At 34.8% G+C, this 13958-nt stretch overlaps 1 protein-coding gene across 1 annotated transcript in view; it reads right to left on the bottom strand.

Annotated features, from left to right (window-relative positions):
• CCDC178 (coiled-coil domain containing 178) overlaps positions 1–13958 on the bottom strand; it is a 374243-nt gene that overhangs the window by 320268 nt on the left and 40017 nt on the right. The window contains exon 8 of the mRNA XM_055323597.1: positions 12348–12490. Within this exon, the coding sequence (XP_055179572.1) occupies positions 12348–12490 (143 nt within the window). The remainder of the gene's footprint in view (positions 1–12347; positions 12491–13958) is intronic.

Genomic DNA, 13958 nt, shown 5'->3' with positions numbered 1-13958 from the left:
AAAAAAGAGAAGATTTAGAAGTGAAAAGACCACACATTATTAAAGTCCTAGCTTACTGTTTTGTCTTTCTCAGTCTTAGAGGTAAAATGGAGGAAACTGCAGCTTAGAAAAACAATAGATTTTTTTTTAAATTGCCAAGGAATATTTTGCTCTTATATGATCTTCCACGAAGAAAGCCAGAGCTAACCTGTGATCCACATAATCCTGCATCTTATCTAGTAGGTAGAAAACACATTCCAAATGTCTCTTAAGACAAGGGTGTTACAGTTTAATATACATAAAAATATGGCGAGAAAATGACAAAATTATCATTTCCATAAAATATCAGAAAGAAATACAGATAATTCTGCCTGGAATTAGCCCAGGTTCTTATACACTAACTCTGATTTTAGGAGTAGAGTCAAATGAAACTGAAAGATACATCCTCAATATGGAAATGAAAATTAAAACAATAAACAAATAAGCAAAAGGATTCTTCTTTACCCTTCCATGTCTGGAGAGTATAGGTCTCCCTATCAGAATTCTGGAAGCCAAGTAGATAATGAGAGGTGGGTAATCGCAGCATTCAAAATATGTTTGGTTGAATTTCCTTCCTTTGAAATAAATTTTTCATTTCTCAAAGGTATCTATTTCCCTCAGGTCAGACAATAAACTATGAACTCTAAGAAGTGGAAACTGCCCAGTGTCATCAAATTCAGAAACTAAGTACTATTTTAGTTGTCTCTTTATCCTGATTTCCTAAAGCTGATGCCACCAATTCCTCAGCCTTTTAAGGATTTTTCAGGGTAAAAGTTTGCTACTAGTGCTCCCAGGCACCAGTAGTTCAGCCTTTATCATTCTTGTATCTGCTAAATCAGAATAAATTTAGAAGAATAGGGATCCCTGAGTGGCGCAGCGGTTTGGCGCCTGCCTTTGGCCCAGCGCGCGATCCTGGAGACCCAGGATCGAATCCCACATCGGGCTCCCAGTGCATGGAGCCTGCTTCTCCCTCTGCCTATGTCTCTGCCTCTCTCTCTCTGTGTGTGTGTGTGTGTGTAACTATCATAAATAAAAAAAAAAATAAAAAAAATTAGAAGAATAAAATGGGATGAATCCTTCTACCTGTTTAGAGTTACAATGTAAAGCAGTCAAGATACTAAAAAGCCTATGTAGTATGCTTCTATTCACATGGATTTCATGAACAGGCAAAACTAAGTCTGGAGATCAAAGTCAGAATGAAGATGATCTCTTTGGGGTGGAAGGTGGCAGTTGTATGGACTGGGAAAGAGAACAAGAGAAAGTTCTAGTATATGCTGAAAACTTTCTATACCTTAATCAGGGACATGGTTACATGCATATGTACAGATTTTTAAAATATTCAATGTAGGGGATCCCTGGGTAGCTCAGCAGTTTAGTGCCTGCCTTTGGCCCAGGGCGTGATCCTGGAGTCCCGGGATCGAGTCCCACATCGGGCTCCCTGCGTGGAGCCTGCTTCTCCCTCTGCCTGTGTCTCTGCCTCTCTCTCTCTCTCTTTCTCTAATGAATAAATAAATAAAATCTTTTAAAAAAATTCAATGTATACACTTGATAGCATATGTAATCATGTTTATATAATGTGTATTCTCAATTAATTTAAAAAATAGTGAATAAACATATCTCTAAAATGTTATTTAATACATCATTTATGACTCCTCTAATGCTTACAGTAAATCTTACTTACTAAATTTAGATGAGAAGAAAATCATCAAAGGACTTTTATGATTTATTTATTTTTAAAGACCCCAAGACCTGGGATCAAGACCTGAGCCAAAAGCAGATGTTTAACTACTAAGCCACCCAGGTACCCGGATTTTAAGATATTTCTGTTAGAAAATGATAGATGAAGCAGACCAAAATAAGGAGAACACTCCTTGTTATCACACTCCTGCTTGTTAACAGGTTGATTTTCATGGGTTTATTGGACTGAGCCTAGACTGTATCCTTGCCATGTGGGCTTCTCTATAGAGCATCTCAAAACATGGCAGCTAAATTCATCAGAGCAAATACACAACAGAACAATAAAGTAATAGCAAGAAAAAAGTCACGGTTCTTACAATCTAATCATCAAGGTGATATCCCATCACTTTTACTTTACTTATTAGAAGATACTCACCAGATCTAACCCACATGCAAGGGGACATGATTTTAGGAAAGAATATCACAAGGCAGATATCACTGAAAAGTCATGTTAGACGCTGCTAACTAACCATAGAGTTCTTTGGTATTTACAGTTTCCATAGTTGGAGGTTGGTGAGGTGATACCTATGGCTTTCACATCAGACCCAGAATACAACAGAATGATACAGGTAATATACTAGAAAAAAGTCTTCAGAAGGTTTGAAAATATAGAAAATATGAGAAAATGATCAAGAAACATAGAAGATACTATAAGAAAAACTAGTATGTGTTTGAGTCCTGAAAGAAATAGAAAATGGGACCAAGGCATTGTTTGAAAAGATAATGACTGAAAATGCCCAGGGATAATAATTATAATACATAGGTTCAATAATATTGGAAGACTAACAAATCCCAACAAAGAAAAATCATTCCACACCTAAAGTGCCTTAACAAAGTAAAGTTAACAAATTTTCAAAATCAAGGGATGATCTTATAAGTAAAGTATAGGCACACCTGGCTCAGCGGTTGAGCGCCTGCCTTTGGCCCAGGGCATGATCCTGGAGTCCCATGATCGAGTCCCACATCAGGCTCCCTGCATGGATCCTGCTTCACTGTCTGCCTGTGTCTCTGCCTCTCTCTCTCCCTCTGTGTGTCTCTCATGACTAAATAAATCTTTTTTTTTTTTAAAGCAAAGTATAGAGTAGTTGCACAGCAATCAGTTAAAAGGTCAATATGCTTCTTAACAGTAAAAATGAAAATTATGTTACAGAGTGATGTATTTATTAATATATTAAAGGTCAATTAAGAATCAAGAAATCAGGGACACCTGGGTGGCTCAGCAGTAGAGTGTCAGCCTTTGGCTCAGGGCGTGATCCCGGGTTCCCAGATCAAGTCCCACATCACACTTCCTGCATGGAGCCTGCTTCTCCCTCTGCCTATGTCTCTGCCCCTCTCTCTCTCTGTCTCTCATGAATAAATAAATAAAGCATTTTTAAAAAAGAATCAAGAAATCTATGAAAATAGAAATTATTCTTCAAATAAAAACTCAAAATTTGGTATGAGCAGAACCTGACTGAAGAGTATAATTAAGGACCTACTCCAACTATAAAGCACTGCCAGATACAGTCTATGATGAAAAAGTCTATGAAGGAAAAAGGAACAAAGAAGAGTTTTATTTTGAGGGTATATCTGAAAAACAACCTTGACTGTTTAAAACAATAACAACAAGCATGTCTGAGTGCCTCAGTTAGTTAAGCTAACTAACTGAGCTGCTTTCAGCTCAGGTCATGATTCCAGGGCCCTGAGATTGAGCACCACAAACCCCCATCTTCCATCTGGCTCACTGCTCAGTGGGGAGTCTGCTTCTCCCTCACCCTCTGCACCCCCCCTCCCCACCAAACTAATGTTCTCACTCTCAAATAAATAAATAAAATCTTTAAAAATAAATAAATAAAACAGTAACAACAATGTTCTCATGGGTTATAAAAATGAAACAGTCCAGAACAACAATAAATACCTATTCAGTGGTAATGTGATAACTACAGTAAAAATTTTCCTAAGTCCTTTTCTTGTCTAGCATGTTAACAGTGTCTTTGGAGTTTGATATCTAAGTTTACATGTGATAATTAACAGGTTTTCCTACAAGAAGAATAGGAACAAAACTGTAACTGCCAAACTGGAAAAGGAAAAAAATAACAAAAACTAATGTGAAAGACAAAAAAAGAATAAGAAATAAAACACATGGGGGAAAATACATGGTTGTTTAAATCCAAATGTATTAGTGATTTGTGAATACATTTAATGGCCCACCTTTAAAAATGTTGGCAACTGATAAAAAAGACTATCTACATAATGACAAGAGATATGTATAAAACATAGGAGCTCAAAAATATAGAAATTTAAAAATGGAAAATATCTCCCAGATAAACATCAAGAGACAAAGATAATGAAACTATATTACTATCTTAATTGAGTTTAAGGCAAAAAGTATTCCAAGAATCAATTCACAATGATGAATAAGGTTAATCGCCTCCCATAAAGATATAACAACTTTAAACTTGTATGAACCTGAGAGAGCTTCAAAATGTAAAGCAAAAACTGATGGCATTAAAAAAAAAAAAAGAAAGAAAGATGTAGAGAGACACATCCATCACAGTAGGTGATTTTACCACACTTTTCTTAATAATAGAAAAAGTAGTAAAAATCAGTAATGATATGGAACAGTGTTTCTCAAACATCACCTTGGGATTTTTTTAAAATGCAAATTCTCATTCAATAGGTCTGAATTGTGCCTGAGATTCTGCATTTTGAAGAAGCACCCAGGTAAAGGTGATGCTGTTGGTCCATAGATCACACCTAAAATAGCAAGGATAGCTATTTGTATAAGATTAGCCTCTATGATTAGTAACTTTGACCTAACGAAACAGTAACCAATATTACATTCAATAAGTATATAAGGAATATTTACCAAAAAAAAAAAAAATCCCCAAAATTAAAAAACAACCCAAGTCACTGAGCCAAAAATGAAGACTCAATGATTTTCAGTGGGTTAAAACTATGTTTCCTGACCAAAATACAAATTCAGCTGGGAAAGCAATAATAAAAAGATAATTATAAAATTAGAAATCCATCAAAAAAAATTTTAAATGTATATTTTAATAACCTATGGATCAAAGAAGATATCAAAATGAAAATTAAAAATACACGTAACTGAATGAAAATGAAATATAACAAATCAGGGGAGCTACAAAAGTGATTAATTTATTAAATATTAGACAATATTTAAAATAGACGTTGTATGTGAGGAAATATAAATATCTTAATAAATGGATGCTATCTAGATCACAGAACTATGTATAAACTTTATGTTCTTCGTCTTGCTTGTGTTTACTTGATTCTAGCTCCACGTGAATATGATTTTTTCTAAATCATTAATCAATTTGAATAAAGATTTTATTATGACACACTAGATCATAAAGAATTTACAGTGCACAAAAGAAATTACAATATCATAAAACACACACAAAAAAAGAATATCATAAAACACAAATACATCAAAAATGCAGTAAAAAACACCACCAATTACTAAAATTTAAAATAATATCTATATATATTTTAACATACTTCATTTCACTAGAAATCAAACAAATGCAAATTGAAATACTTGGATGCTATTTATCATTAACATGATACATAATTTGTTCTTAATAATATCTCCTGCTGGAGATTTTTTTTAAATAGCCACTTTGCACATACATAGGAGTGATGCATATTTGTTATACACAACTATAGGCAATTTGACAATATGTATGAAGAGTTTTAAAATGACACGGGGAGGCTGGGAAGATGGTGGGGTAGGAGGATGTTAAGCTTGCCTCCTCCCAGGGATACAACTAGATAACTCTCACATCAGTGTAAATAACCCAGAAAATGATCTGAACACTGGCAGAACAAACTCCCTAACTAAAGGTAGAGAAAAAGCCACATCCAAGAAGGTAGAACAGGCAGAGAAATGTATTTGGATTTAAAGCAAAACAGATCATGGCCATCGGCAGCAGGAAGGGAGCCAGTTGCTTAGAGAAGGGCAAGAAACAGACTATCACACTGGGGAGCCAAAGGGGAATGTTATGGGAACCCCCATAACATTTGGCTTTGAAACCAAGAGGGGCCTAATCATGTGAGTACTTAGAGCCAGTGGGACTTAAAGCCTGGAATTCTAAAACTCAGCTGGCTCTGCTATGGGAGAGCCTGGAGGGCAATAGGAAGTTGAATCTCTGCCCTTAAAGAGACAGCAGGATAAACAGCCACCAGGGATACAAGATGGAAGCAGCAGTTTGAAAAATGTCTAGGACATACAGAAAGGAGGGTTATTTACTCATCTTACAGTGCATATCATAGAAGCAGGGATAGCAGGGAAACCTCTCCAGGAACAAAGGAGCTGGCAGGTGCCTTTTCCCTTCCTGGCCCCCCAACATAAACATGCAGCCACCTATAGGAATCAGCACAGCAACAATGCTCCCTACCTAATTTGTCTATACCAAGCCCTGGCCCCTCTAACTACAGCAGATCTGTCCCTTCCAATCATGATCTCCATGTCCCTGCACTGTGAAGCCCCTGCCCAGAACACTGGTGCAAACCCTGCCAAAACCATGTCACTTATTCATGCCCTATGTGGGGCCTAAGTTCTGACAGCAGGGTTGGCAGGTCTCATTTTGCAAGCAGACCAGCATGCCCCTTGTTAAAATGTGCCCCATCTAGTTGGGACCAAACACCACCCACAACAAGCAAAGAGAACTTCTGCAAATGACTCCACTGAAGGAAAGAGTGGCCAGAACACAACAGCAGGGCATAGGCAACACACATAGGAGACATTCCCTAAAGTGCCAGGTCCTGGGGAACACTGCCTTGCAAGGAACTGTAGGACTTCTTCTTCATAAGGCCATTACCATCAAGAGCAGGAGACAGCTTACTTTCCTAATATAGAAACTGACAGAGAGAGCTAGACAAAATGAGGAGACCGAGGAATATGGTCCCAAATGAAAGAACAAGACAAAATGACAGCAAGAGACCTAAGCAAAACCATTAAGTAATATGGCCAGTAGAAAACTTAAAGTGATGTTTATAAAGATAACCAAAGGACTTGAGAAAAGAATGAAGAACATCAGTGAGGCCCTTAACAAAAAGACAAAAAAGAACGAATCAAAGATGAAGAACACAATAACTGAAATTAAAAATACACTTGATAGAATAAATAGTAGGCTATAGGAAGTACAGGAACAAATTAATGATCTAGAAGATAGAGTAACAGAAAACAATCAAGCTGAGCAAGTAATAGAAAAAAGAATTATACAAATTAAGAACAGACTTAGGAAACTCAGAGACTCCATCAAACATATTAACATTTGCATTATAGAGATCACAGAACAAGAGAGTGAAAAGGGGGCAGAAAACTTATTTGAAGAAAGAATAACTGAAAACTTCCCTACTCTGCAGAAGGAAACAAATATCCAGATCTAGAAGGCACAAAAATCTCCCCAAAAAATCAATCCAAGGAAGTCCACACCAAGACACATCATAATTAAAAAAGCAAAAAGTAGTATAAAGAAAGAATTTTAAAAGCAACAAGAGAAAAGAAGACAGTTATACACAAGGGAAACTCTATAAGGCTATCAGCAAATGTTTCAGCAACAAACTTTGCAGGCCAGAAGAGAGTAGCATGATATATTCAAAGCACTAAGAGGGAAAAATCTGCAACCAAGAATATATCCAGGAAGGCTATCATTCAGAATAGTAGGAGAGACAAAGAGTTTATCAGACAAACGAAAACTAAAGGAGTCATGACCACTAAACCAGCTCTACAAGAAACATTAAGGAAGACTCTCTGAATGAAAAGGAAAGATCATAAATGAGAGTCCAAAAAATAGAAAACACAGAAGCAGTAAAAATAAGTGTATCCATAAAAATGGGTCAAGGGCTTCACAAAATAAAAAGACATAAAATATGACACCATATACCTAAAACATGGGTGAGAAAGGAGTAAAGAATGGGTTCAAACTTAAGCAACCATCAACTTAATATATGCTGCTATATGGAGAAGGTGTTTATACAAACCTAATGGTAACCAAAAAAATCAAAAACCAGTAAAAGATATGTAAAGAATAAGGAGAAACAAATCCAAGTATATCATTAAAGAAAGCCAACAAACCATGAAAGAGAGCAAGAGAAGAAAGGATCAGGGAAAAACTACAAAAACAACCACAAAACAAACAAACAAAAAAGGCAAAATATATATATCTATCAATAATTACTTTGAATATAAATGGACTAAATACTCAAAAAAAAAGACAGATGACAAAGTGGATAAAAAAATAAGTTCCATTCTACATGCTGTCTATAAGAGACTCATTTTGGAGCTAAAGATACATGCAAACTAAAAGTGAGGAGATGGAGAAACATTTATCATGCAAATGGATTCAAAAGAAAGCTGGGATAGCAATACTTGTAACAGACAAATATATTTTTAAACAAAGACTAAGAGACAAAGAAGGGTACTATATAATGATAAAGGGGACAATCCAAGAAGATATGCAATTGCAAATATTTATGCACTCAATATGGGAGCACCCAAATACACAAAGCAGTTAATAAAAAAACTTAAAGGAATTAATCAATAGTAATACAATAATAATAGGGGATTTTATTTTTTTATTTTTTTTAAATTTTTATTTATCTATGATAGTCACACACAGAGAGAGAGAGAGAGAGAGAGAGAGAGAGAGGCAGAGACACAGGCAGAGAGAGAAGCAAGCTCCATGCACCGGGAGCCCAACGTGGGATTTGATCCCGGGTCTCCAGGATCGCGCCCTGGCCAAAGGCAGGCGCCAAACCACTGCGCCACCCAGGGATCCCAGTAGGGGATTTTAATACACCACTTACACCAGTGGATAAATCATCTACATAGAAAATCAACAAGGAAACAGTGGCTTTGACTGACATACTGCACCAGATGGCCTTAACATTCCATCCTAAAACAGCAGAATACACATTTTTTTCAGGTGCACAGAAATATTCTCCAAAAACAGATCATATATTAGGCTACAAAAAAAGCTTCAACAAATTAAAAAAAAAACACCTAAATGATACTATACATGTTTTCTGATTACAATGCTATAAAAATAGAAATCAACCACAAGAAAAAAATCTGCGAAGACCACAAATACACGTAAGTTAAATAATATGCTACTAAACCATGAATGGGTCAGTCAGAAATTTAAAAAGAAATAAATAATTACATGAAAACAAATGAAAAATAAAAGCAAAGGGTCTAAGCCTTGAGACGCAGCAAAAATGATTTGAAGAGGGAAGTTTATAGCAAGACAGGTCTACCTCAAGGAGAAAAAAAATCAAATAAACAACCCAACTTTACACCTAAAGGAGCTAGAAAAAGAACAACAAACAAAACTTAAAACCAGGAGAAGGAAGGAAAGAAGAAAGATTAGAACAGAAATAAATAATACAGAAACTAATGAAATGGAACAAAATCAATGAAACCAGAAAGTGGTTTTTGAAAAGATCAACAAAATTGATAAGCCTCCAGGCAGACTCATCAAAAAGAGAAAAAAAGAGGACTCAAATAAACAAAACAAAAATTAAAGAGGTGAAATAACAACCAACACCACAGAAATACAAACAGCTGTAAGAGAATATTATGAAAAACTATATGCTAACAAATTGGACAATCTGGAAGACATGGATACATTCCTAGAAACATATAAACTACCAAAACTGAATCAGGAAGAAAAAAAAAACAGACTGATTACCAGCAATAAAATTGGATCAGTAATCAAAAAACTCCAAACAAACAAAAGTCCAGAACCAGGCAGCTTCAGAAGTAAATTCTACCAAACATTTAAAGAAGAGTTACACCTAATCTTCTCAAACTATTACAAAAAATAGAAGTGGAATGAAAACTTCCAAATTCATTCTATGAGGCCAGCATTATCCTAATACCAATATGAAATAAAGACACACACACAAAAAACATGGGGGAAAAACAACAGAATTATAGGCCAATATAATGTTCATAAATGTTCATAAATGTAGGTGCAAAAATTCTCAACAAAATACTAGCAAACTAATTCCAACAATACAGTAAAAACAAAACAAACAAAACAAAAAATCAAACCATTCACCACAATCCAGTGGGATGTGGGATATATTCTCAGGAAGCAAAGGTGGTCCAATATTCAAAAAATTAATCAACATGATATATCACATCAATAAAAGAAAGGTTAAAAACTATTTCAATAAAAGCAAAAAAAAAAAAAAAGCATTTTACAAAGCACTACACTCATTCATGATAAAAACCCTCAACAAATCAGGTGTAGAGGGAACATACTTTAACATAATAAAGTCTTTATGTGAAAAACCCACAGAGAACATCACACTCATTGGGGAAAAACAGAGCTTTTCACATACCATCAGAAACAAGGCAAAGATGTCCGCTCTCATCACTTTAATTCAATACAGTACTATAAGTCCAAGCCACAGCAACCAGACAACAAAAAGAAATAAAAGTCATCTAAATTTTTAAAAAAGAAGTAACACTTTCACTATTGCAGATAACATGATACAATATATAGAAAACCCTGAAGACTCCACCAAAAAACTGCTAGTTTTGATAAATGAATTCAGTAAAGTCAAATACAAAACCAACATGCAGAAATCTGCTGTATTTATTTTTTTCTTGTTTCAAGTTATTTAAACTCTAGTTAGTTAACAGACATTTCCACACAGTAACAATAAAGCAGAAAAAAAGAGAAATTAAAATGATCCCATTGATAACTGCACCAAAAATAATATAAGAATAAACTTAACCAAAGAAGTGAAAGACCTGTACTCTGAAAACTATAAGAAGCTGATGAAAGAAACTGAAGACGACACAAAGAAATGGATGGCCATTCCATCCTCATGGAATGGAAACAAGTATTGTTAAATGTCTGTACTACCCAAAGCAATCTACACATTAAATGCAATCCCTATCAAAATACAAACAGCATTTCTCACAGAACTAGAACAAGCAATTCTAAACATTGTAAAAAACATGACTCCAAAAAGCCAAAGCAGTCTTGAAAAGGAAAAGCATAGCTGGAGACATCACAATTCCATTTTAAGTTATACGACAAAGCTGTAGCAATTAAAACAGTATGGTACTGGCACAAAAATAGACACATATACATCAATGAAATGGGGTAGAAAACCCAGAAACAAACCTGCAATTATATGGTCAATTACTGTTCAGCGAAGGAGGAATGCAAATACAATAGGAAAGAAAAAAGTCTCTTCAACAAATGGTGGTAGGAAAACTGGATAGCTGTATGTTAAACAATGAAACCGGACCACTTTCTTATACCATATACAATAATAAACTCAACAGGGATTAAAGACCTAAATGTGAGTCCTAAAACCATAAAATTCCATAAAAGCAGGCAATAATTTCTCTGTGAAGGACAGTGAAAGAAGCAATAAAAACATTATAGGGAGAAGATGTTTGCAAATGACATATCTGCTAAAGGTTTAGTATGCAAAATATATGAAGAACTCAACACCCAGAAAACAAATAATCCAATTAAAAAATGGGCAGAAGACACAAAAACACATTTCTCTAAAGAAGACCTACAGATGGCCAACAGACACATGAAAAGATGTTCAACATCACTCATCATCAGGAAAATGAAAATCAAAACTACAATGTGGTATTACCTCACACCTATCAGAATGGCTAAAATAAAAAATACAAGAAACAACAAGTGTTGGTGAGGAAATGGAGAAAAAGAAACCCTTGTATACTCTTGGTGGGAATGCAGACTGGTGCAGCCACTGTGAAAAATAGTATGGAGTTTCCTCAAAAAGTTAAAAATTGAACTATCCTATGATCCAGTAATTGTACTACTGGGTTAGATACCCCCAAAATACAAAACACTAATTGAAAGAGATACATGCACCCCTATGTTTATTACAATATTATGCACAATAGCCAAATTATGGAAGCAGCCCATTGATAGATGAATGGATAAAGAAGATACGGTATATATACACAATGGAATATTATTCAGCCATGAAAGAGAATGAAATCTTGCCATTTGCAACAACATGGCTGGAGCTAAAGAGTTTCATGCTAAGCAAAATAAGTCACTTAGAGAAAGATAAATACGATATGATTTCACTCATATGTGGAATTTAAGAAACAAAACAAGTGAGTGAAGGGGAAAAAAAACAGACAGGAACAAATCAAGAAACAGACTCTTACCTACAGAGAACAAACTAATGGCTACCAGAGGGGATATGGGGAAGGAGATGGGTGAAATAGGTGATGGAGATTAAAGAGTACATTTATCATGATGAGCACAAAGTAACGTACAGAATTGTTATATCACTATACTGTACACCTGAAAATAATATAACACTGTATGTTAACAACACAAAAATTATTTAACTTAAAATTAAAATTAAAAATCTATAAATAAAATGTCAGAAAAATAGTATTTTAGGAATCTATACATATGTATGTTACATATGTATATTATATTGGTGATAAATATGGGTGATTTAGGTTGGTTCTTTATCTGAAATTTTACCTAAGAATATAAATTACATTTTAATCAATATTTTTCTTCGAAAGGCTATAAGCAGCATTAGTGAAAAATTCTTACTTGTAGGCTTCTATGCTTGTTTCATGACCATGAATGTCTTTTTCCATGTCTTGTCTAATTTTTTCAGCACTCAGTTTGGCATTTTCAACATTTCCTAAAGCTTCTTCAAGTTCTCCATGAACTTGTTTGTATAGTTCCATTAACTAGTAATGAAAAATATTTTTGTTAATACATGCACTTAATGGGTAATTAAAAGAATCAGGCCACAGAAAGATCAGAGAAAGAACTTAAATTTAGAGTAGTTTTGGATTTAAAGATAAAGCTCTTTACATTGATTTTCTTCCCATATTAGTCTGTTTAGCACAGTAAAGTTTCAGGTTTCCATTAGCCTAAAAATCAGCAATACTAGGGATGTATAAATGTTATTGAAGAAAATAAGTTCAATATCCCAGGTAACATGAGCAAAATAAAATAATTATCTTTTCAACTACAGAAGAATTGCTACTTTTTATTGGTGAAATAATACTTTATTATAGAAAAAGCAGAAAACACAGATGAAAAAAAAATGAAATCAACTGCAATCCTCTCAGGATAATCTTTATTATCTTAATGAATGGGTCCAAAATATTACATTTTTATTGTTTTTATTATCAAACATCATATACATTATCCTTCCCTCTTCATTTCTCTATTTTCTGTCAACCTATGGAGATGGGGTGGTTATAGTCTGGATGTCCTGCTGGAAAGTTGGAGGGAGGAGAATATAAGGCACTAGGGAACAAATAGTCTTCTCCCCCAGGGCCAGTTGGTGAACTGAAATAAAGCAATTGCCTTCAGGTAAAGCAATAATGTTCATTAACTTTTAGAATAGCACAGAAGTAATAACCTCTACAAGATTATTCTTCAGGCACAGCACTGTAGGGGTATACATTCTAGTAGAGAGCAAGGAGTATACCAGGATGATGAGCAAAGCAAACAAGAGGTCAGGAAACATAACAGAATTCCTAATATCAAATATCTCATGTCCAATTTGTCAGCACCTTTACGAGTAACCTGTAGGCATTGCTGGGGTGGTGGTCTCCATGTTGGGAACTAGGCTACATAACATGAGACAAATTCATCTCTAAGGCAACCTCTTGGGTTGGGTCTGTGTGGCACTGGTATATATATCCCCCACTGATACTCCAGTTGATGTGGATAATACTCTTGCGTTTCTATGTATTATGAGGCTGAGCTACTTGCAGAATTTGGAGGCAACATAGAGCGTTGGAGCTTGATTTACAAATAGCTATGCACTCAAGCACACTGGCTAGAGACCTTGTGTTCATTAAACAATTGGTTAATTCAGCAGGTCTCTAGCCAGGATCTCAAAACTGAGTCAAGACAGCAAAATAAAATAAAGTTATATGATAAAGTACTATAAACAAAATACTACATTACACTTCCCCCAGCCACTAGCAATCAATCTGTTTTGTTTTATGGATTTATCTATTCTGGATATTTCATACAGTGATCTTTTTTTTTTTCAGGATGTGATCTTTTGTATTTGGCTTCTTTATTTAGCAAAACCCTTCAAAGTTTATTTATGTTGTGACACATAACAGTATTTCATTTTTAAAAATTTCTTTCTATGGTGTAAGATATATCACATTTTGTTTAGTCATTAATCAG

This window comes from Nyctereutes procyonoides, unplaced genomic scaffold (genome assembly GCF_905146905.1).
Source record: "Nyctereutes procyonoides isolate TBG_1078 unplaced genomic scaffold, NYPRO_anot_genome, whole genome shotgun sequence".
NCBI lineage: Eukaryota > Metazoa > Chordata > Mammalia > Carnivora > Canidae > Nyctereutes > Nyctereutes procyonoides.
The sequence above is the reverse complement of the archived record's forward strand: the minus strand, read 5'-3'. Positions and strand labels throughout refer to the sequence as shown.